Source organism: Cygnus atratus, chromosome 2 (assembly GCF_013377495.2).
Source record: "Cygnus atratus isolate AKBS03 ecotype Queensland, Australia chromosome 2, CAtr_DNAZoo_HiC_assembly, whole genome shotgun sequence".
NCBI classification, from domain to species: domain Eukaryota; kingdom Metazoa; phylum Chordata; class Aves; order Anseriformes; family Anatidae; genus Cygnus; species Cygnus atratus.
This window is the reverse complement of record NC_066363.1, coordinates 24,143,916-24,169,558: the sequence shown is the minus strand read 5'-3', so window position 1 is coordinate 24,169,558 and position 25,643 is coordinate 24,143,916. Positions and strand designations below refer to the sequence as shown.

General features: G+C 37.2%; 1 protein-coding gene across 10 annotated transcripts in view; it reads right to left on the bottom strand.

The window, feature by feature from the left end:
- The window catches only part of CDK14 (cyclin dependent kinase 14), a 332,062-nt gene that overhangs the window by 89,281 nt on the left and 217,138 nt on the right, over positions 1–25,643 (bottom strand). For 7 of the 10 annotated variants that reach the window (XM_035545538.2, XM_035545537.2, XM_035545532.2 and 4 more), the window contains 2 exons: positions 17,302–17,365; positions 4,242–4,290 (listed from right to left, as the gene is read on the bottom strand). In XM_035545538.2, the coding sequence (XP_035401431.1) occupies positions 4,242–4,290; positions 17,302–17,365 (113 nt within the window). Of the gene's footprint in view, positions 1–1,264; positions 3,700–4,241; positions 4,291–17,301; positions 17,366–25,643 lie in introns of those variants that run through there. The other 3 variants (XM_035545540.2, XM_035545541.2, XM_035545542.2) reach the window with 3 other exon arrangements.

Below are 25,643 nucleotides of genomic sequence, written 5' to 3'. Positions count from 1 at the left end.
TAGGAATCTGACTCCTTATATAGTAACTGTGGGCTTCACTTTGACATTACTCTTACACTCCACATTTTTTTGCTAATTTTCAGAGAGACTGAAAATTAAAGAGCCACTAGGTTGTGTGCATCATTGTTCCATGGCCCTGCTCTGGCTTTATACTTCACATCTCATGGAAGCTGGTGTAATCAGTCAGGTGCAATTATACTGCATCCAATCTACCAGCTATGGCCTTCTGGGGGGTCTTGGATTTGTTGCGGATTTTTTATTTTTTATTTTTATTTTTTGTTTCTCTACCTTATGTATGTGAAGCTAGTTCTATGGAAGCTGGACAAGCATTATTCTTCCTTCTAGTAACTTATACTTACATAAATTATAACATATTTTGAAGTAAGTCTTTTTGAAGACTTCTATACCCATATGGTTATTCTTCTATGTCAGGGCCTCGAAGTATATACACAAACAAGATAAACGGCTGGACTGTGCCTAGCTGTGAAAGATCAGTAACTGGAGAAAACTTCCTTGCATTCAGAAAGTTGAAGATATTATCTCCTGATCTGGGAGCACCGCATTCAATTATTGCACTGCTTTACAGTTTCTAAGGCAGTTTCTTTGTGCCAAATTATTTAATATCTTTGTACCTCAATCCCCCCTCTATAAATGCAGTAACAGGCAGGACTTCACCTCAGAGAAGGTGAATAAATATATTCACCACTGGAATAGAGTTACAGATAGAGGCTGTTGAAACTGTTCAGAAGAGTTTCTGTTGCTTTTCTGTTTGTAAACCTGAGAGGTGCAGAGTTCAGCGATCGTGGATTGCCACAGACCTGTCCCTGACTGGCATACACCTGCATTGGGCAGAAAGATTTACTGCAGCTTGAGACTGCAGAGATTCATGGCTGCATTAATGGTAAGCCATTTGTAGACAATCTTTTCTCTCCATCTAAAATATTATTTAAATATATAGTTGCATACCTACAAAAGACATCCTGGTATATACTTTAGAATATATCCATAAAGCATTTACTTAACACTGTATAGTGATTGGCACAGAGATTTTCTAAAATATTTTCCTGTTGCAAAGGCCAATGTCCATGCCAACCTTGAATAGCAAGAAGTTATTTCACTGAAATTAGTAAGCGTATGCATCAAATCTGAAGTTTACGCACACATGTAAATCCTTCCAAGACCATTAATATTGTTCTTTAAAGTGTATCTTTCAAAGGTACTAAGCCAACAAGAGAAAGTATCTTTGTAATAATACCAACATGCATTTAAAAACAAAACACATTTTTCTTCATGTTTTATTTAGGTCTCACACTTATCCCAACTATCCTTAAAACAATTCTATTTTAAATGGGACATCTTTGCACCATCACATCTTCTACATATTAAATCAGGATGTTAAAAGTATATATGTATATATATATATATATGTGTGTGTGTGTGTTTAGATTAGATATTGCTGCTATTTGAAACATCCCAATAAAGAAAGAAAATCTCAAGTATGAATCAGTCTGTTCACATAATAAGTTTACAGTTGAATTATAAAGCCTTGGGAATATGTTGGCTATAACAGAAATATTTATACTTCCTTAACTACAGTTGTGCAAGCAACAGCACTCTAATATAGCACACAGATAAAGACTTACAATAGAAAAAAAAAAGAAAAGAAAATCCTTTACATTCTGAATATAAATGATACATAATTTGGGGGCAATAAATATTTTGTATTATAGTAGAACTGCACATATGGAGCACCGAACTCCATGCATTGTTATTGCTTTCAGTCTTTCGATCCCTTCATTTATGCTGAAAAATTGCAAATCCTTTATGCATGGAACATTGCAAATGTGTAAATTTGAAGGGGTTTCTTAGAAATGAAAAAGCTCTGGTCTTCCTTGAATCAGTCTGTGGTGTGATCATAACTTGTGTCAGTTATGAAGTCTCGGACATTGAGGAGTTGTTTTAAGCAAACTGGGCTTTGTTCCTTTTTGATATTTTAAGAAAACAGAAATTTCGTGCAATGTTCTTAAAAGAAATGTGAGGTATCAGCTTTTAAAATTCAAATCTATTGTTGCCCTGATTCATACACGGGAGATAATGCTAGGTCTAATTGCTGTTAAAATATGGAAAAACAGTCAGCTCGCTCCTGCAGAATGGATGGAATAGTGTGCCAGTATCTATTCACATTACTCACGTATGTATATGCCCCCAAGCAAACACATTCACATCAGTATTAGTTTCCTTGTCCCTCTTTCCCAATCCAAATCTAATTGCCTGTGTTGTAATATAATTGCCTTTTCCAAGCTTTTGGATTTCATTAACCACTTTCAAAGAAACGATGAACTTGCAAGTTTGTTCCTTGTTAAAGGACAGAAAATAGATAATTTTATTAACTTTTTAAAATGAAAGCTGTGACTTTCAGGGAATTACATCATTCCAAGCAGCTAGACTGCGGTAGAGTCAAACACTGCAAGATGCCTGCAATGATCACTAGAACTGATAAAATTACTTTGAAATCTTCACAAAAACTAGAAGGTAGCCTCTTCGACAAAAGTCACCAAATTAGGCTTCAGTCTGAACTATACTTGCCAGGAAATTCTCTACAGACTGTTGAAAGTCAGTTGACTTAGGTAGGTGACGACACTCAACCTTCATGAAGGTCTGCACTGGCTTCAGTTCTGCCAGCATTGTCTCCCTCATTACAAGAATCAGAAAGAATGCCTAACGAAGGATTCTGTAGTAATGCAGAAGAAGCTACATGGTCATGACAGTCACCTGGCACTGTAGAAATGAAGGTTCTGACTCAACAGGTGTACATTTGATGCTATCACATCCAACAACAACTAGTTTTAGCAACGACCCTGGTACATTAAGAGATTTCTCCTTTCTCATTTAACCATAATTTCAAAAGTTTTATTGTTTTTGTTTTTCAATGAAGTATGCCTTTCTGGTTCAGTCCAACATGTTGAACCACATTGGGATGGGAAGGAGCAGACGTAGAAGGAATAACAGAATGGCAAAGTGAGCATAAACCTAATTACATTTTGGGCAAATGACTGTGCTATGAATTTCAGAGCTGTACACACACACTAGTGTTAATAAATTATGGTATTGAAAAAGGATTTGGACTTTTACTCTACCAGTAACCATTTTTCCCTTTTAACAAGGATGCTCCTTCACCAAAATGTTTCATTTCTTCAACTTCAGTGGTGAACACTGAAGAGGAGATGCTTCAGACTCCTGTTGATTGAACTTCCTGGTAACCTCCTCTTTGAACTTCCTGGTAAACTACCAACAAGATAGCCAGTTGGTACCAACACTAAAATTTGGAATGAGTACCAGACAAACAAACAAACAAACAAAAAACAGTAATGCTGTTGCAGCAAAGGCTTAGCCCTGTTGAAGATAACAATAATAATGGTCAAAACAAGGTGGACAAAATTCTAAGATTTTTTTCCAGCCAGACAAATTGTTGAAATAACCGTTTATCCTACTCATCCAACTGATAATGTGTATGCTTTCTTCAAATATAAAAGACGTTAATCACTCAAGACAGTACTGCCCAAATATTCTGTCTGCACAGAATCTTCATATGCTGAGAAATCTTCCAGTAAGTTTTATACAGATGGTTGGCTAGGCATTCCTGGTTTAGCAGGCAACCTTTCTGGATTTTGAGCACAATACCTTTATATTTTTCTCCATCTGATATATATGTGTCAAGTATCAGGAAACATTAAAAGGAAAAAAAAAAAAAAGAAAAAGGTGAATTTACATTGACTTTTTCAGTCAAAATAATTAAAATATACAACAGTATGGTTGTTAGCTCACAGCAATGCACAGATGGACCTTGCAACAGGGGATGACTATTTGGAAACAACATTCCATTCAAAGTTGATTAGAAACAGATTATTTAAAAATCTCTTAACCTCTATAGTTGAACAAAGAAAACAAGATTTAAAACTGATGGTCTAAAGCAATACTATAACATGTTTCAGTGAGTTCAATATTCTTGCCAATCGACATCCATCCCCAGGAATAAAACTGTATGCCCTGCAGTTTCTCCCTATTTACAGAAAGCTAGCAATTCAAAAAACATTCAAAGTTGAGAGACATGGGAAAGAACAATACTTTTACTATAATTAAAAGGTTAAAGTCATTTTAAGTTATGATAACTTGAGGTTGGCATGAATCATATCCTTAAGAATAAAAAGCAATAAAATAAAGTAATTAAAAAAAAAACTTACTTATTCCATGCTTGTCTAAGGTTTTTAGGGCTGTACTGTGTAAACCGTTCTGTAAAAAAAGAGAAGAGGCACATTCAATTATTTACCCTAAAATCAGGATTATTTTTTCAAAATTATTTATTTACTCTCAATTTTCATCATTTTTATGTAACTACTGCAGCTCAAGTCCCAAGACAGGGAAGGAAAGACAGCATAGGAGCAAATGTCATGTAAATACAAACAAACAAAATACTTGCAAACAAACAAACCCAACAAAAACAAAAAAGCATTATGGCAAAAAACTCATTTACCACAACATCACCAGAAAAGGTAATGTTTACAGTTATTTTTCAAATACTTTTGACTGCTAGGGAAAAATAAATGCCTAAAATCTACAATTAATTTATTTTTTCCTTATCACAAATACAATTCTCTGTGACCTCACGTTTCCCAGGAGGTGTAAGAGTAAGTGGGGGTCTGTGTGACACTTCGGGAGGCACAGAACATGAGAGCTACATAAGAGTTCATTATCTAAAGAACATATAACAGATAATCAACAGAAGTAACAAAGTACATTGGGAGCTCATTTCATCAAACATTAAATGCTTAAGTTCAGATGTAAGCACTTTCCCTCCCAGATCCAAGAAGATGCTTGCTCTGCATTAGGACTCTTGTTGGCAGAGAATGATGCTATGAAAACTGCTCCAAAAATGAAGAGCTCATACTCTGTTAGTCCTTTGAACAGGACATATGTGCAACTCAGGAAGGAACAAATGTTATCTGGCTGGAAAAATATAAAAACATTTTCCACAAAGCCTCATCACACCAAAATCCTACCATGTAGACTGGTACTCACCCTGGCCATCTACCCTAGTGTGATGGCATTACTTGCTGTGAAGAAATGCTAAATTTGCAAAGTCCTCCATAAAACCACAAAAATATTTAATTTTGTCTCCACTTCACTCATGAGAATGTCAGTTAATAGATGTACTGTACAGTTATCCTATACTGAAACCAGGACAAACATTATGTTTACATGTATATGTACACACAGCTATAAACGTAAGGTTTTTTGGGGGGGTGGAATTTGTGTGTGTGTTGAATTCCTGTATTTGTATACTTCACTTATGGCAATAGAGTTGGTTTTAAAGGTGCAACAAAGCAACAACCCCATGACATATTCAAAAACCTAGCATCGGTGTGGATGATTTTGCTTCTTATGCATATTTTCTTTTCTTTCTTTATCTAAAAAGATGTATGCGAAAACTTCAACTCTCATTGACTTTGTTATCAGAAGTTTTTGACAAATTGCAGACCTGCAGACTTTGAGGGCCACTACACATTTAAAAATGTTGTTGCTTTAATCATACTGATTCAGTTAAAGCAATGAAATCACTCCATATTAGATACATCTGACAAGTGTACTGGGAAGTGGAAGCTACACCACCATAACCAGTTTAAACACTGATATAAAACATAAATATAATTTCTGTAATATTGTATCTAAATTTATGCAAATAGACTTAAGCATACCATTAAAGACTTTTAGGTATAGATGAACATATAAAACAAAAGTTTGAAAGGCTTTCAGTTTTTGTATTGCCAACAAAAAGTTGCTCCACTTGGAAAATATGTGACTATTATAGATGACCATTAAAGCAGCACCTAGTCAGCTTCCCTATGTTAATTTCACTATGAAGCAAAGAAAGTTCTTTAGTTAAAAAGAGACAACTCACAGAGACTCTCAGATGTACTGTCATTACACAGAACGTAACAAACTAAAACTATTTGGTTGAATCACACCTGAGGCACCCAGATTAAAACTATAGGAAATGCCAATTTTTTTTTATCCCTGTTACACAATGCATCTACTACAGGTATGACAATTCCCAAGGGCAGACCTTTAAAGCAAATGAGCAAAGTAGTCAAGATCATTACTAGATGCAACCACAATTCAGTACCAATAATGTGGCATAGGAGTCAGTGCCTGTGACTGGGTTTACAGATCCTGGGTGTACAGGAGCACAAATAAAACCTCAGTACTGAATTACTTCTTCTGTGGTGAGTAGTTTAAGCATCATGACGGCATTGAGGACATGATCCAAACTTACAAGAGAGAGGGGTGTTACAATTGAAATTTTATCTGTTGTTTACTGATTCAGCTTCTGCTCTCCAGAGAAGTCTGAGCTCCAACAGACGACTTGCATTGGCCTCAGCAGGACCTGAACAAACCCCTGAATTTAAGTTTACAAATGGGAATTACAAATGTATTTGCAATCAGATAAAATACATACCCATAAAAACTACAAGAAAATGAAGACATTCTATACTTTATAAGTAAATAGTCCAAACACAACACTGTGCATTCCTTTGTGACAAAGGACAGAAAAAGTACCTGCAGCTAGACAGCACTGTATTCCAATGAGGCTGAGATACACATGGGATTTTGGCTAATACGGGTGCAGAAAAGCGCTGGGTAGAAAGAGAATTGAACTGACCTGAAGCATTGCTGAAAAGCTAACCTAAATCTATGGAAAGACAGATCTTGATTTTACCCCTCATTTAGGTTTGGCCAGATACTAAGCTGGTTCAAACTGGCACAGCAACCCTGACTTCAACAGAGTTACATCCACTTAAACAGTTGAGAACTGTCATATCCAACATTATTTCTTCAAAGCACTGTCAGAAATTCTTTCTAATCAATTTAACCTATTTTCACTGTGAAACATGGTGTCAGCTACTTGGCCAAATTGCTCTAAGGCCTTGATGTCCAAAGATCTGCTTCAGTTCTGCAAGAAAATGAAAAAAAACATTGCTATGCCAGATGAGTTTTTAGTAAAAAAGGGAAACATTGGAATCAGTTATGTAAATGCTGCTATAAAGGACGTGTAATCAAAATGAATAATCTCAAAGTGATCTTCCTTCTTCCTCTGCCTGCTGCCCTGCTCTAAACCTCTTTTTAAATAAGTATTTTTTTCACCATATTTATCAGGCAATCAGTAGAAGAACTAGGGGAAAAGCACAGTAAAGGTGAAGTCCTCTCTACTGAAATACAAAGTTTAGTCCAGAGTCCTTAATTTCAAACTCCATTCATTTGCCCTGTGACAGGAGGCCATGCTTCTCCTAACCACTGATGTGAACTCTTTTCCCTTTACTCCAAGCAGATTAGAGGATCCTCTCTAAATTCTGGATAAGGAAGGAAAGTCCATGAATAAAATACATCTCTCATTTTTCTACACAAATTTTTGGTCATGCCTCCAACCAGAAGCTTGTTAACTTTCACAGACTAGATGGGACTACTGTGGGTAATTAAGCCAGTCTCGTGAACATCCCAGCTTTTAGTACTTTTCTGAACTAATCCTTCTTCAGAGAATAAAAACCAGAATAACACAACCAGCTGATTTTGATTTTAGAGCTGTCAGAATTGAAAAGCTACAACAATCTTGTCCTCAATTTTTCCATCATGATCCATTTTTTTAAGTCCTGAATTGTGTCAACACAATTTAATGTACCTACGAACACCAATCTGATAGTCAGAGGCAATGAAGAGGTAACATGACCTCCTCCTCACTTTTATCTGAGAAACTCCTGTTTGCGTCCAATTAATGATAACTGGAATTCAGTCTCACAATTATATCTCTATGTTTTCCTCTGAGTTTCTTTTCAGAGTGAACTACTCTCATGTACCAATATGGATGCTCCTGTTCTTTATTACTAGATAGATTTAATATAAACAAATCTAAAGCTACACATATGTGACTGTGACTAACTGCATGAAATTATATTTTATAATATTTTCAACCATATAGTTTTGGTATTTATCTTCCAGATGCTCCCGTTGATTTGACCATAAAAATTAGTAACATCAGCAGTACATCTTGACTGTTTGTGAGATCCTGTAATACTGCAGAACTACCTTGAATGCTCCTCCAAAAAAAAAAGAGAAATCTCTGCCTTATGAAAAGTAGCAGCATAGGTGGTCCAAATCTCAGTCCAACCATATGGAAAGAACCCTGCGTAGCCAAAACTTACTACCACTCCCACAGAACTGAAAGGCAAACGGGCACAAGCAAGAATTTCATACACATATTCGTATCATCACTCACCCATGTAGCCATGCTTCAGCACATAAAAGTCACTGCCAAGTATGCAGAGCTCACCATCTTTATGTATATGCCCACTCTCTACATCTAGATTAAAGAAACCTGAAAAACTGTACATTTACAGATCAAGATTTGGTTTAAGGTATATTTTGAATCTTTATAGTCCAAACCTTTTCTGATTATTTTTATTAAATGTGCTTATTTTAAATTAAAACATTGGAAGACGGACATGGCAAGCTTATCTGAAATTTAAAGTAAAGCTCATGATTTTAATTTACTTTACGCAAACACTTAAATAATTGCAAATCTTTTGGGAACAAATTCAGGAAACAAACCTTGATCTTCTGAATTTGATCCCACGTATATAGTTGTCAGCCTCACTAGCTACCACGTTCTCACTGTTACAGAGATTGCTATTCACTTGGGTGTTGAATTTTACTAGTCAAAGGTGACTTTTCATTATGTGTAATGAAAGAAGGGAGACTTCACTTTTTGTTTAAATCTCACAGCACCTAAAGCTGTTTTACTGTTTGCTTCTTAGAAGACCAATTTAGCTAAATCTTGATTCAAGTGGTGTGTTCATAATCAAATGCTGTCTAAAGAGATCTCTACACAGGACCACATAAGTGAGCAAAAACACAGTATTAATATTCCTTACTGGAAAGAAGTACCAATCACACAATCTTCCTGTAGCATACCATTTACTCTTAAGATTTTGAAACAGCATAGACAAAGAGTAAGCTAGTGTACTACATCCACACCTCCAGAAGACCAGCCTCGGAGCCAATGGTCACTGTTCTGCGGGGCACCACAACTGACCCACTCAGAGATGGTGGGTACAGTTACACAAGGTATTCTTGTAGAGTTTATTCTACACAAGTTATTCTTCTGACAGTAAACCGATTTGATTTTTTAATTATTATTATTTATTAATATTATTATTATTCCAGACCTTATAGCATAGCTTACTCAATGCCTGTTGTGCCATGGAGGATTTTACAATTCTGCCCCACAAAGAGGAGCATCAATGAAGCTACTGGAAGAAATAACTACAAAATGGAAGCAGAAGTGAGCAGCCAGAGGTAGGAGAGGGAAGAAGTTTCTTCAGCTGGTTTATGTGACAAGCCTGATGCATCAGAAAGTATGCCCTTAGAGCAACTGCTCTTAAATAGTACTCAGCTTGAAGACATAGAAAAGAAAAAAGAAAGCACATGCCAGAAAGCTCATCCATTATACCCAGCTGTATTAACTGGTCTTAGAAAGAGTGGCATTTCTACAAAGCTTGCCTCTTATTTCTTTTAGACAACTGCTCTACAGCAACTCTGTTATATATGCATACTTGTGTGCCCACATATATACCTATACGCTCTCCACGGCAAACATCATTATCCGCCTGATAAATACGCTCCATCTGACAGCCTTGCATCAAGGACAGGTTCAAACAGAAGAGAATTTCAGCAGAACTCACTAGTGAGCTTATTAGCAGACCATGGAAGTATTACTGGTTTGCTGTGAGAATTGAAAAAATAAGCACTTGCATTTTAAGTAACATAAAATACCATTAGGTTTTATTCTCCTTTATCTGTCAGAAAAACACGTGAACTATTACATCTTTTGCACAATTGCCTTGAAAGAACCTAGAAGAGGTAAGAAGAGCTACATAAGGAATTAGAAGCAGACTACATTTTGATTTTTAGCTCCTTTTTAACACTACTGATAATCAGCTTCTTGTCTAAACCAAAGAACTTAAAATACAGTTTGACTTCAAGGCATTTTTTATGTTGCTAATCAAAACATGCTGGCTAATATGCATTCCTTGATTAATGTTCTTCTCTATTTAAAACCAAATGTGATTAGCTTAAATGCAAATATTTAAACATCACTATAATTAATATTTTGAAAAGTCTAATGCACAATTTCTTTAAATGGGTTTTCTTTATATTTCTTTAAATTAAATGTCTAAAGTGACTGTCACTGTATTGTGATATGGAAGACTTAGATATGCTATTATTATTGAAGATTTGATCCTAAAAATATGAACGTTATGTTAGCTTAAGACACAAAGACAAGCCTCCATGCTGACAAGCAAAATTTTCAAGCCCTATTTGCACCACTAATTTGCAATTAGAATTTTTACTGAAGACCATTCAAAACTGGGTTTTTATCACAATAATTAGCTAAACTTTGCTTTTTTTGTATGTGAAACATCTTGAGAAAAATAACTTCAATTCCCTGACCTCCATTCCCATCGCTTCTCCTCTCCACCTCTCCCTTCCAACAGCTTTAGCAGAGCACATGTAGTGCAAAGAGGAAGGAGAGAAGCTATTTCTAGAATCTCTGCTAAACATGAACAGATAATGTAATTTTATTAGCTAGCACTGTCTGAAGCACTGGACTACATTACAGTGCCATATTAAATGGCTCTACCCTTTAGCAGTGCTCACACTGGCTCCCTTGCATATATACGAGTTACTTTAACTTTTCAGTTTGATGCAATTTTATTTAAAGAGTGATGAAAAAAACTGACAGCCTTGCTTCTCTTGGGTTGTGGATACCCGAGACTTGAGGAAACACTGTATATTACAGTTTTGCCAAAACTAAAAAAGGAAGGGAAAAAATTGAAATTAATTCTCCTTTTCAAATTCCTCTCTTAGTGAGGTACTCAAATTCCTCAAGACTACATCCATAGCAGTAACTTAAATGTGCCTGGGACTGCTGTCTGGCCAAATTAAGACCACTGTCCTGTGTCCATACAACCACAGCACACTCCCAATTCTGCCTTCCAATATATGTGTGAGGCATACTTCTTACTGGGAACTGTCCCCAGTCCATGCTGATTCTCAAAACATGCCTCGGAATTAATTATTTGGAAGTTGTCATGAGCTAAATGCACGCCAAAGACTGCTCTAACAGTTTAACAGTAGAGACTCCCAGTTTGCCTGGGAACACTTGTCATCGGTCTAGATGCAAACAGACAAGATATTGATTCAGTGTGTAACAAAATGTTGACAGCCTTTGGTGAAACTCTGTAGGAAAAACAGTTATGCAAGTTTGAAAAGCCATATGTGCTCACATAAAGTATTTGCACGGATTTGTGTCAGAAGAGTTTATTCTCTCAATCCATCCCTATTCTAAACAAAAACTTAATCTTTGGTTGTCAATCAGCTGTGAAGATGCAGGTAGATAGATTGTATTTATAAACCAAATCTATATTTATTGATCACCTGTGAAGCAAAGCAGAATTCCTCAGTCAGAACACCAGCTCTGCAGTGGTTTTGTCAAGCACATACTCAGGATTTTTTTAATAAATCTGCAAAGTACCTGTCAATTTCTGGCTGACTCCAAATTATGCAGTATTTCCTATGAATGTTGTTTTCCCTCCCTAGTTTCTTTCAGTCTTCTGCTGTCTCCTTAAGGAGAGTCTCTTTCTCTTAACTCTTTTCACCCTCATCTTATGGATTCTCTTTTAAAAAACAGTGCTTAGTGGATGTTTCCATTGTCTCAAAAAAAGGTATTTCAGGTATATTACTTTAGGTTTTCAGGTATATTAGTTTATATTACATCTGATAGTCTGTTGAACTACTGAGCTTCAGGCTCCCACACCTTCAGCCCATGATGAAATATTTAACTTTCTTTCACCTAGAAACAGCAATGTATGGAAACTGAGGCACACTGAACATTGCAAACCATTCTCATATTTTCTCTACCTTACTTGTTATCAAGTTATTTCTTCTCCTTGACAGTTAACATCTCTTAATGTCCACCATCACCTCATTTATCTTCTGTTCTGACCACATCTTACCTTCTCCCCCTTTGCTCACTGACAGCGTCTTCTGACAAATATCTATTTAACTTCCCAGGACAGAGGTTACACAGTGGCCATCCCAGACACTAATTGAGAATGTAGGAAAAGCAGAAACTTAAGTGCAGATGTTGATATGAAAGGCTTATCTTGCTCAATTATTTGGACAGGACTCTGAATCCAGGAGATATGTCTGGAGGATAAACGAAGACTCCAAACTAAGAAAAATGGGAGATTTAATGAAGATGGAGAGAATAATACACAGAAATGAGGAATACTCAGACATGAGACTGGTAGGGAAGGAGCTTGCTTTGGAATACTGCTCTCTCTCTACTCATGCAGACGTAGTAAATGCGTACTTCCATTTTGTTCTTGGAGACATTGCTCCAGCAATACAATCAGTGGTTGAATCTGTTTTAGAGCATCAAATCTACATATTTATTAAAGTATTGTAACAAAATATTAACAGTGAAGATCTGTTCTCCAAGTCATGTGTCAGAGGACAATTTTTATCATTTAAAATCTCTCTGACCAATAACCTCTCACTTAGGGCTTCTAAGCTGAATGAAGACTCAAGAATTTATTGAAACAAACTTAGAATCACAGAATCATTTAGGTTGGAAAAGACCTTCAAGATCATCAAGTCCAACTTTGTCATAATTTACTCAAACTGCCTTCTATTTGAGGGTGGATAAGTTATTTTCATAGTCAGCCTGAACGGCTGGGTTTCCTCAGTGGTGTCTTAATACACGAAGTCACATTCAAGATTATAGCAGTCATGACAGCTTCAAAGTGAATCACAGAAGTAACTTTTGACATATTTCAGGATTTTCAAATGCATTTTTTAGATCATCCATGGAAGTAATTTACTGAGCAAGACGTGCGCATGTGTGTTTGTGTGCACATGAATATACACATCTGCAAACTGTGAGGACTGAGGCTGAGACACAGAGAAATCTCAAAGAATAGGCCAACTTTTAGAATTAACTATCCATATATTACTTTCAGTATTTGTGAGATGGACAACAATCAAAGATCTCAAAGCACACAGGTAAAATATAAGTTATTTTCTCATTTTGTTAATGGCAAAACAAATTATGGCCATTTTATTTTCACAGTTACAGGCTGTTAAAATTACTGAAGTTAGGAGTTTAGCTCATGTAGAGCTACCCACAGCTACCGTTAGAAATGCACCTGTAATTCAGCATCAGAAAAGTTCTTGCATATTAAGATGTCAGAGATCATCGTTTATGCACTGGCTGCTTCCCAGAATAATCAGACCTTTGGCCATTCTAGTGGAGAAGAGACTAATGCCATGTTTTTCAGCCATTACTTGTTTCTTCTAGTAAAATGTGATTAGTTCCCTGCAGCAGTGGAGTGTGTCCTATCAAATCACAGCATGAAAATTAGTTATTTAAATCTATGCAAACAAGAAATACAATGACATTTTGTTTCTGCTCTCATTAGTCTTCCCAACTCCACAGACAATTAATGTGCCCTGCCCGGTACTTTTTTTTTTTTCTTTTTTAAACTATAGTAACTATTAAGTATTAATACTTTCTGTTCAAATCCCATCCTTTTATGCTTACGCAGGTCAGTTTATAGCACCAAAGCCTTGCCTGAGTGGATGTTGATATCACCAGTGCTGTCTTAAAACTCCCAGTCCACACAAAGACACATAAAGCACAAGAGTTATTTAACCACATATCATATATATTCAAATGCAGTAATTTTACAAATTTTAAAGAATAATGGAATTGATTCGAATTGGGTGAGACATTTCAGATTCCCTCCTGCACTCTGGAGCTAAGAAAAAGAAAAGATTAAGTTATCTTAAATGTACTAATCTAAAAATTAAATGAAAGCATTAACCTCCGATTTTTGCTCCAAAGAAGTCCGTCAGGAAAGAAGAGTCTTTCAGTCCTATACACTGAGAAAATTTTGTCTAGAGTGTAACAACAATTTCAGACCAACAAGAAGGGGATCATGGCCGGCTGAGCATCTGTGGATGGAGACAAGCAGCCTTGCCATAGCCAGAAAACTTCTGTGCACAGAATGGCACGAAGAAAGGCTTTTTGTTTTTCTTGTTTTCTTTTTTTCTTTTATTTTTTTAAGTAGCTACAGAGAACCTGGTATCCATGACTAAACAGCTCCAGTGACCCTAACAGCATGAGCAAACAGCATAAATCCAGCACAGTCCATAGGTCAGAGCACTATGTGCAGAGCCTGCTTTAGATGTTGGCATTCCAGTGTGATTCCAGAAGTGATGGTTTTGCTGCTCTCACAGCTCCACATTTTACTAGCAATTACCCAGTTTTGGGGTACATAAGCCAAATTTGCTTGTCTAGTTAGATTATTTTTTCTATTGCTGTTTCTATTTCTAAAAATCAATGAAAAGAAATAAAAATACTATTTTTTTTTTCCTCCCCAAGGTGATGCAGGATAGGGGTTTTACAAAGGGAGCATAGAACATAATATGTATTTCAAGCAACTACAGAGGAGGGCTTTTTCCTTTGGAGTGCTCTCAGACCTCCACACTGTATGGGAATTAAGGAGCTCAGCACTTTGCATTAACAGGCCCTAGAATCATTAAATAATTGCCAGCCAGGATAATAATTACTCTGACTTGCAAATCTACGTACTTCACAGAGGTGGAAAGGATCTGAGAGAACAAAGAGGACACCAGCGGAAATTGTGAAAATACCAAGTGACCATTATCTGTCTTAAGAGGCATCTTTCGTACTTTCCCCATTCTGCATTTTTACAACTATTATATATTCATAGCTGACAAAATCCCCAGTCTGGGACAAAGAAAATAAAAAGAAGTTTAACACAATGCCTGCCTAAAAATTAGATTTAATGAAGTGCCTACTGTGGATTTATTTCCTGATGTTCTTCTGTGGTAATAAACCCACATCCCTTAACACACTTGGAAGGCAAACAAAAATTAAACCAAGAAGTTTCTTGGCTGCCATCTGCTGTTCAAAACTTTTCTTTAACACACAGAAGAAAACAAATCCAAAGAACATACACCAGTGTCTCCAAGTTTTCTCCTTTCCTTTACTTTCCTTGAATAAAAACAGTGCCTTTGGAATGCAGTTAAAAACCACTGTATTTTGTAAGGATTTTGCATATATACTCAATAATTAATCAGCACCATGAATGAAGAAGGCAAAAGCTTGAATACTTAATGACACACTGGCTTAGGAAAAATACAGTGAAAAACTGTATTTATTAAAAAGTTCTCTCTACTAACTCACTGCAGAATACTAGAGAACGATTTGACTATGCAGCAATAAGACTGCGCTAGGGCAGAGACTGAAAAACAAAATACAAGCAAGATGTCTGCCTCCCTTTTTCTCATAGCCTAGCTTTATTATTTAAGTAAGCCTGACAATATATTTATTTCATTCTCTTTCATTTTCAGAACTACCTAGATATCTCCTTTTCAAATCCTGTGCCTCACTTCCCACTTCTTCTCTGTCCCAGAGAAGCCACTATGATACTGGGAATCTAATGAGTAAGACAGGTGCAATGAAAGAGGAATCTCCTCTACATCTGACTTATAAGAGGACTTGGAAATTAGTCTTAAATGAAACAATGACAAGTTGTCACAGTTTATGACAAAAGCTGAAGGGACTACCATCTGCAGTAAAGCAGAACCAGGAGTCTACAGATAAACCTTAGGCATGCAAGGAGTAAGACATCTGAAATCATAGAATAATAGAATCATTAGGGTTGGAAAAGACCTCCAAGATCATCTAGTCCAACCACCCCCCCACACAATATCACACACTAAACCATGTCCCTAAGCACCACGTCCAACCTCTCCTTAAACACCCGCAGGGATGGGGACGCCACCACTTCCCAGGGCAACCCGTCCCAATGCCTGACTGCTCTTGCTGAGAAGAAATGTCTCCTCATTTCCAACCTGAACTTCCCCTGGCACAACTTGAGGCCATTCTCTCTAGTCCTATCACTAGTTACCTGTAAGAAGAGGCCGAACCCCAGCTCCCCACAGCTTCCTTTCAGGCAGTTGTAGAGAGCGATGAGGTCTCCCCTGAGCCTCCTCTTCTCCAGACTAAACAACCCCAGTGCCCTCAGCTGCTCCTCACAGGACTTGTGCTGCAGGCCCTTCACCAGCTTCGTAGCCCTTTTCTGGATGTGCTCCAGGGCTTCGATGTCCTTCTTTAGTGAGGGGCCCAAAGCTGAACACAGTACTCGAGGTGCGGCCTCACCAGAGCAGAGCGCAGGGGGACGATCACCTCCCTGGTCCTGCTGGCTGCACTGTTCCTGATACCAGCCAGGATGCTGTTGACCTTCTTGGCCACCTGGGCACACTGCCGGCTCATGTTCAGGTGAGCATTGACCAACACCCCCAGATCATTTTCCTCTGCACAGCTTTCCAGCCACTCTCCCCCAAGCCTGTAGCACTGCATGGGGTTGTTTTGGTCAAAGTGCTGGAAAGCGCATGTTTGAAAAACAGTATTTCTAAGATTGCCAGTCAAAAGGTCACAAGACTACAACATACATATTCACACATAATTTGACCATGTACTTCTCAGTCTTCAGGGAGCGAACTGTTCACTTCTTCTTATACAAATGTATCACATGATAGAATAACTTTTCAAGAATGGTCATAGAGTATGACAACTTAGATTACTACACACACAAAAAAGTAATGGGCGTAGAATGGTACTAACAGATGATTTAGTAGTAGCTGCAGCTTTCACTAAGTCTTTCCCCTATTCTTTGGTTCCCTTCAGTATTCCTCAAAGTTCAGAGTAGTCTACAGGAAAGTAATGTTAATCTGGAATCAGCCTACTAAGGTGTATGATACTCGGCAAAACATGGCAGGAGAATGCAAGCAGGTCAGGGCTCATTCTGTACTATACAGGAGAAAAAAAAAAAAAAAAAAAAAAAAAAAGGAAAAGAAAAAAAACATCCTGAGCACAAGAAGTGAGCAGCAAGAAAAAAGCACATCATGGTTTCTGCACTGCATTCAGGTCATTTAGAAAAACATTTTAGAGGTTCTTTAGTAAATTAAGAGCTGCCAAAAAAATACCAATGGATGTCTTTACAAGCCAGCTCCCAGACCGTAGTCAGGGATATAATTATCTTTGTCCTGTAGTTCCAGGAAAAGGAAAATGTGGATGAACTTGGTACTTAGACCTACCTGGTTTGAAATGGGGTAAGGAGTGGACTCCAGGCCACGTATCTTCATTTGGTGTTCCAAGTACCTGTACACAAAAGGAAAAAAAGAAAAAAGGAAAAAAAAAAAACACATACAACATGTTTTAGTGGAAAATACTTGACAATTCATAGCACTGCATTCTTCCAAGGAGTTCAAAGTAACTTACAATCTAAACTTTAAATAGGCTTAATTATTGGGGGTACAAAAAATTAAACAGTTTCCATGTTTATGAGGTACCAGTGGAGTAAGTAAAGGACATAACAGTGCTGTGTTTGTGTTAGATTGCTTGTTTGACCAATACTTGTTCCCACTGACAAGTTCAAGCTATTTGTATGTCAAAGAACACTGATGTTATCAAGGCTAGATTTTTACCTCAGTAATAATTTCAATCCTTGTAAATTTTAATAAGCTGAACAGACACCTAACAGATGTCAGGATAGACACACAAGTGGTAAAGCAGATGACCAAGAGCATGGCATGGACAAAGAATGCACAGAGAAGAGCTGTAATTTCAAATGGATATAGTAAGCATAAAACCAGTAAATTTTTAGAAAATACAGATGTTATTGACTCATGCATTATCTTTTGTTTCTATTCACTTCAACTGTCCCTCTTGTAGTGTAAATGAGACTAACTTTCAGCAGCAGTGCTTAAGACTTCTCATGTACATCTTACATATACTCTGCTCACATGAAAAGTTCAACCCCATGTGTTTTTGGCACAAATAAGTTATTTGAAAGAACTGCTGTAATTAATTCTTCCAAAACTGTTTTTGCTTCATGCAACATAACTGACAAGAGTTGCAACAGTAGAGCTGGGAGGAACATCTAAAATAGCAGCTCTAAAAGTGGGTTTCTGAGTGAGATGGGGAATTTGTTATTTCCTCAGAGTTTCCTTGTTACAAATCTTCATACAATTTCTAACATGAATCAAAATTCTAGGGACTGTTTTCAAGATTTGCTATTGCAAATAGCAATAGCTCAGGCCCTGGAATAAAAGGCTGATATTATAAAGTGAAAGCATGTCACACCAGTATGGCACTTGTTTTGCACTCTCATAAATGTACAAAAACTCTCTGCAAGCCCTGCCTCTACTTGCACTGTAGATCTTCTGAATAAATCTTTCGGGCCTGCACAGATTGCATCACCGTGACATTGTGTGGTCACTTACACCAGCACAAAATAGCTACATAAACATTTGTTCTTATCTATAAATTAAAGCTTTAAAAATTCTTAGAAGGAAGACTAGGAAGCTGGAGCACAAATAAAAGTCTGTTCATTCTGCCATAAATTTATTTTATAACATTATGAAATTGGCTTAAAGACTTAAGTTAGAAGTAGTGACTTCTTAAACGGAATCAACTCTTACCTGCAAGGTGAGTTTTATGACTCTAGGGCCTCAAGTTTGTTAAGCAGTTTGCAATACTTACATGTTTCTAATATAAGAATAATATTGTGAAGATGCTTCTACACCATACATAATACCTCAAATACAAGAAACTACAACTAAATTGAACTGTTTGTATGATAGCACGAATTGAAAGTGGAGCACTAAGGTGTCAGAGAAACAAAGATGACAAACACTATCAGTTCAATTAGACAATATATGTACATGTGGTTATTTGGAGATGCAAGTTCACTGATTGTATTTGTAAATATTATTTCCAGAACGTCGCTTTCGGTACTTGTGAAACAAGACTTAATCAGCATTTGAATAAGGTAAACCTGGCCCTTCAACCCTGATTCATCACAACACCAGTATTCTCTTCATTATTGCTATTAAGGAGAGAATAGTGCTCTGATTAAGCATAAAAGAAGTTCAGAGATACTGTTGACCCACTATGTTATGATTAAATCAATTTGCTTTTGCAAATAACTTTCACCTGGCTTCCGTATAAATGAAGCTGCTGGCACCAAGCATCTCCCAGGCCAGGAGGGGGAGCCCGTGTATTAGAAAAAGAGATTCTTCATTCCTCTCGGTTTAAATTGAGAAAAACCGTCATCAATTTTGCAGCCCCCCTTAGCAAGTCAAAGTAATACTCTCTCACAAAATGCTGTGAATATAATAAAATTAGCCACGTCCTTCCAAATGCATGCTTGCTATCATCTTGTATTTTAGATGAGACGTAAGCAACTAAGGCACAGTACAGATGAATATTAAAACTCACTAACAAAATCTGAAACTTTCAGTGAAAGATGGAATCTTTATCAGACCAATTTAATGTAGAACTTGAAGATATGAAATGAATTATTCTGATGTTCAAAGTAACATTAGGCATAGCAGCAGGAGGCTTGATGGGAGATCACTTTTGTAATGACTCAGTTTTCTGTGACTCACAGGGTTTTGGTTTTTTTGTTTCACCGGTTTTCCAATCCATTTCTTTAATAATATTCCAGCACATCTGCTGTTATAGTGTTTATGAGCCAGCTATGAACGAGTTCTGTGCAATGGAGTGCTCAAACTGCCTACAACATTTATACCTTCTGTCAACGGTAGCAGTCAGTTTAGAAACAAGCAGGTTTTTCTATCATCTAAATGCCTACCATTTTCAGGTAAGGGCAGCTGGTAGTTCAGGCAATGATCCAGACACTGTATTTCAATTCTTTGTAAAACGCTATAAAGATCATCCTTATTCTATTACACTTTTTAACACGTACAATGCAGATATTCACAATATGTGACTATCAATCAACAAACAAGGAGAAGGCAGCAGGGAAACAATGGTGTTTTTAATAAGATGAAACAGTCTCTGTCCAGGGGTATGTCTACATAAAGCAATTGGTAAGCAGCACCTTCCACAAGTGTTGCTTCTAAGCAGCAATCAATCCCATTTTGATGAGGTGGGATTAGGCAACTTAAAGTAATGAGTTTTGACACCTGCTATAAACAAAGCAATGTGGAATCCATGTAACACCACAGTGGAGAAAGATCTGCCTTGGCTTGCAAAAGATAATTATGGGACCAACATGGAAGAGGAAAGGAGAGCCCAACAATCTTCTGGTTTTGCTCTAAAACACTGTCCCTTAGCAGTTAAGAGTCCAGACCTGAACACAGGCAACATCTTGGCACTGCAGAAAGGCATCTAACCAACTATATGAGGCATCTGGCTGTAGCAAACCACTAGCCTGCCAGTGCCTGAGAATGAACCTAACCTTGCAACTACTGGTGGAAGTGGAAGATACAGAAGATACAGCAGCCCAGGGCAGCCACCTAACACCAGGAGATGTTATTTTAGTATAAGGTTGACCTTCCAGCCCCAACTATCTCTTCATGGGCAACCACTTCTCATCCCAAGCATGTCACCTAGAGTTCTCCCTTTTCTACATTTTAACACTTTTTCTTTCAATTATGAGCCTGTTCAAAAAAACATGAAAATAACCACTGCTGTCACAGCATTCAAGCCCAATGCAAGATTGGAAATAAGCTTTTATTTACCACTGGGAATTGTTTGGAAAAAATAACTTGTGTATTTTTTCTACTGATAATTTGCATATCAGCAAGGTAAACATTCAACTTGCATGCTTTTATGTCCTATTTTTAATTGAATTACTTATGCAAAAATAACCTACAATTCTCAAATTTGGAATCAATTTAGTGTTTGCCACAGGCCAAGAGGGTTATGGTTTCTGTAATGAAAACTCCAGACCCTCCTGGGATTTTGCTGCTCCACAATACACACAATTATAACATGAAGCACTCTGGACTCATTTATTCCTTAACAAACAAGATAAAATGACCTTAATTTGTCATTTGAAATTTGCTGTTCAAAATCAGGATCAGATTCTGATCTAATTTGCATGGTGAGAAATCTATTTATATGAAAATAACAGATTTACAATACATCAGGGTACTGAGGGCCAAATACCCTCACTGCCAGTTGACATTGTGCTGGTTTGGCAGCAGCAATATACAGGAAGTTATGAAAACAGAACCTGCTGTTCAAACCTCCATATACAAGCATAATATAGAAAGATTGTCCAGGAAACACAAGACAAATGCATTAAGGTCTACTCCATTTCTGTAACTTTTTGATAAAGGAAAAAGTCTTGCTTGCTTTTTCCATCTGATTTTACAAAGACTCATCATTCACCTAATTAACGTGCTCCCTTGTGTCCAAGGGAATCATTATTTTATGGTAAGCATTATGCCAGTCCATCAACACAATTAGTCATGTTGTCCTGTATTCTGCTTCGAAAGCATTCCCTGTTACTGCCATGTAATAAGGTCATTCTGGGTAACAATTTGTCCGGAGAAGCCATCTGAATTGCTTGTGAGATAAGCAGCAGCACACATCTTTCCCAAGTACTGGCATAATTAGTGAAGAATAAGTATTTCCATTTCTACTACAACTTTTGAATATATGAAGCTGTATATTATTGAAATAGTGCTTTCATTCTTTGTTAAATATGGTGATACTCAAGAAAGGCAATGGCCTGGATTTCAACAAGACAAAGAATGTGCAGCCAGTGGTATTATTCAGGATTTTCTAGCAACAGAGCAGAAAGAAAAACAAGATCAGCATGCAAATGAGATGCTTTTCCTTAGACAAAATTTATGGAAATCAGGCTGAGCAATTTGCTGAATTTTCAAGTCTTTTTTGTGTTAGGTCAACTTGGTGAATAAATAAAGTTCAGTCAAAAAATGTCAGGACAGTGAATTCTATTTTTTTCAATAAAAATATGCTTGTGTTGAAAAAGACCTTAGAATTTTAACTAGAACAAGTTACAAGCTGTATGTAATTTTTATTTATTTATTTATTTTACTTTATTTTTCCTTCCAAAGGTCATCAAGGTTTCTGTTCCAGTCTTCTTATTTGCCAAGTAAAACACACTGCATTTAGGGCATGCCCTTGGCTCTGAGACACCACAGTAGATTGTATCTGTCTAAGGAACTGAACTTAATAAAGAGAGTAAGAGAATAAGTACAGCAGAGACATTTCCAAATCAGCAATCTCTTTCTTTTTAGTGGTATTTGGTTGTTCTATTTTTCAGCAAAATTCTGCTATTTTCTCCCAAACCATACATTCCTAGTGAAACTTCAACTTAGTTTTAGGTTTTTTTCTTTTCTTTTTAAAACTTTTCATTTTAGTTAGACAAAAGTCAGTTACTGGTTTAGATTTTTGAGAAGCTGTGCAAGTCCAAGGTTTCTCTATAGCTTCTCCACCACTCATTGAGCTACCTCTGAACATGGAATTCCCCATCCATTCTGGAATCTCTCTCTCTCTCAGCCTTCCCTGGCGATAAGCTATTTGCACTGGTGGTCCAACTAGTGCTGCATTCCCCTCCTGAGGGCTCCCTGGTAGATAGACCTTAACCACAACTTCCACCATCAGGGAAAGCCTTTATTACCATCTGATAATGTCAGTGAGCACAAAGAGTAGTAGTGAGGTCTGAAGGAGCAACTTTGTCCTTCATCTTAGCATTCTGCCTAATGGGTAAAAAAAAAATTCAGCAACTATTTGTGTATTATGCATGCTGGCTCAGCCTCTGCTGACTGACAACTGCAGCTATGCTCCCTTCGACACTCTGCTGGGCACACTGGATGACAGCTGAGTGTCAAGTTTAATATACAAAAGATAGAGACAAAAATGGAATTGTCTCAGTACCAGTCTTTTATTCACATCAGGAGCTTAGCTCTTTCGTTTCCTTAAGGGAAAATAAATCTATCAGTTTGTGTAATGCACTTACACATTTGTTAGAGGACGAACATATTTTAACTTAAGGAAGGCACTGGTTATTCCAGGATTCCTAGCTGGAATGAGAGTCACCCTACTTTTATCTACAGTAAAAGTCGATCAGCTAGGATAACAATATATTTATTTGGATTCCCCAAAAATAAGAACCTATTCATTGTCCTTGAGATTTAAAATATTGAAGCCCTACTTCCTCAAATAAATGGCAAAAAGTACATACAATCCCTCATCTGGGAATTCCCATAAGTTCAAAATTAAAACAACTAAACTGAGACTGTGTGATCAAGGCACAGTCTCCCCTCCAACCCCCCACCCCCTCATGGAAAACACTTGTTCAGAGCCTGAAAACTTTTTATTTATTATTATTATTGTATTAACTTATTATTATATTAACTGTATTATTATTATATTATTATTTATTTTGCAAGTTATTTTGTGAATGATAAAAGCATTGTGTTATCAAAAATAAAGAAAAAACTCTAAGCATGAAATTATTTCAAGAAAAGAGAGAAGGCACAGCTCACCAAACTAATAAGCTTGTTTCTCCTGCACAATAAAGTGACACTGTTTTATGAAAAACAAAAGTTCCCAAGGCTTATTCTCTATGGTGAAAAAAGAACCAGCAAAAACAGAACCACGTGCACCTACAATCAAAGGCTGACTCCTTCAGGCATTAAGTGGAATATCATCATTCCATTATAAAAGGGTAATAAAAACATTTGCTTTGAGCATATGGAGTGATTTATGACGAAGCTAGCTTCAAAAACATTTAGGTAACGTGCCAGTATGGATGAGGGAAGCAAAACATGGAATTAATATCAACATTCCCACAAAATCTTAACAAAACACATTAATTAAAAAAAAAAATCAAGTTCAACTAATGTTTGTGGTTTTTAGCTCAGTCAAGGACCAAAAATGAGGTATTTGAAACAGTAGAGGACCCAACCGTTCTTGACATGCTTTTCCCCACAGAGGTAAAATGCAACAAAGTCTTGCCAGGAAACCTATTTAATATGTGATTTTTTCCAGCCTTACTTTGTGTATTTAAATGATATTTGAGTAGTTGCTTGCACTGAACATTTAAATTTTCCCCAACGCTGTTTCCACTCTCTTTGCAGCACAAGTAAACAAACTCAAAGTAAACAAACTTCATCCCCACCATAAGCAAAGCTCCCTCTTTTTGAGGGGCACTGGCAGAGACCATTGCAACTGTGCCAACAGGAGGGAGAAGCTAGGGCCTGGAGACTTCACAAGCACACTCCTCTGCCTCTGCAGAGCCAGGCTGTACCTACTGCCCTGCACCCAGAGGAGAAGCAGGAACAGAGCAGGCATCGAGACAGACCAAGCACTCCGCAAACCATCAGGACAGGATGAAATGAAATCCCCAGCCATACAACAAAACACTACCGAGGTTTGATTTGTCATTGTCCTTAACTGCTTGGCCAAAACTCACCAGGAGTGAGTTTTGTATATCTAGTAGGTCCTTTCTGGAATAAATATTTTCTTTTGAATGACAGAAATAGCTCTGTCAATGAGATGACTCTTAGAAAGGAATTCTGTCCACAATCCCATCTAAACTGGAGAGAGAGAGAGAGACCAGAATCATTCCATCTCAATTTCACAATGAGACAAAAAAGGCAATGTGAAACAGCTTGTACTGGGCTACAGTGTCCTCTTCCTAAAGCTTACCAGCACACATCACAACATCCTGTTCTAGTAACTTTCTGCTTTCATAAAGGTTCACATGGTGGACGAAAATGGTTTTTGATGTAGTGATTCTTAATAAAGCATTACTGTGAATGAAACAAATACCAAATACAGTAAGAAAACAAGATCTGACAAACTTCTTGTGAAAACAAAGGGGTCTATGCTGTAGAGAGAGGATCTGAAATTATCAGTAAGGGGTGGTGGGGAAAAAAGTCAAAATCCTGACAGACTGCACTTTCACTCAAATCAGTGAAAACATGCAACAATTTAATTTGAAACTGTAGAACATGCTAAAAGGAGACACTGTGTAGCTCCAAAGTTTAAAGAGGGCTCTTTATTGACGGCTGCTCGAGGCCCAAATGGGATGAAGCAGAAGAACTGGGATCCTGTCCTCCTAGCTTTCCCAGCCACCTGTGCCAGGATAAGTCAGTGAAGTGGCTGAGTCTCCCTCTACCAACAATCAAATCGTCAAAATAAAAAATCCTAGACTTTTAAACTATGGCATCTGTTTTGGATCTGCAGAAGATAAAGCAGCTTGATAGGATGAGGCAGAGTCTTAGTAAAAAGAGAAGAGAATTTGAAAGCTTTTGTATGCCTTGAAGATGTGGATGGGGATAGGCCTGGGAAGAGAACTCATGGATAAAACTACAGCTGACCTCAACAGATTTCTCTCCCCTTCTTCCAAGGAGAGAAGCTTGCTCTTCTAGCATGGTCACTTGTGAGCAATCTAATAGCAGAGATGGACTTCACTAAGGAAGACCTTCATGACAATACATGTGAAAAAGCACCTGCTTCTGATTTCTGTGCTGATAGGTCTCTTCCTTACCATTTGGGAACAGAATTATTTCCTTCACTGTGAAGGAGAAGGAGCACAGAGATTGTCAGAAGGACCCCCTAGCTCACAAGTCATGCTTGTTTATGTATC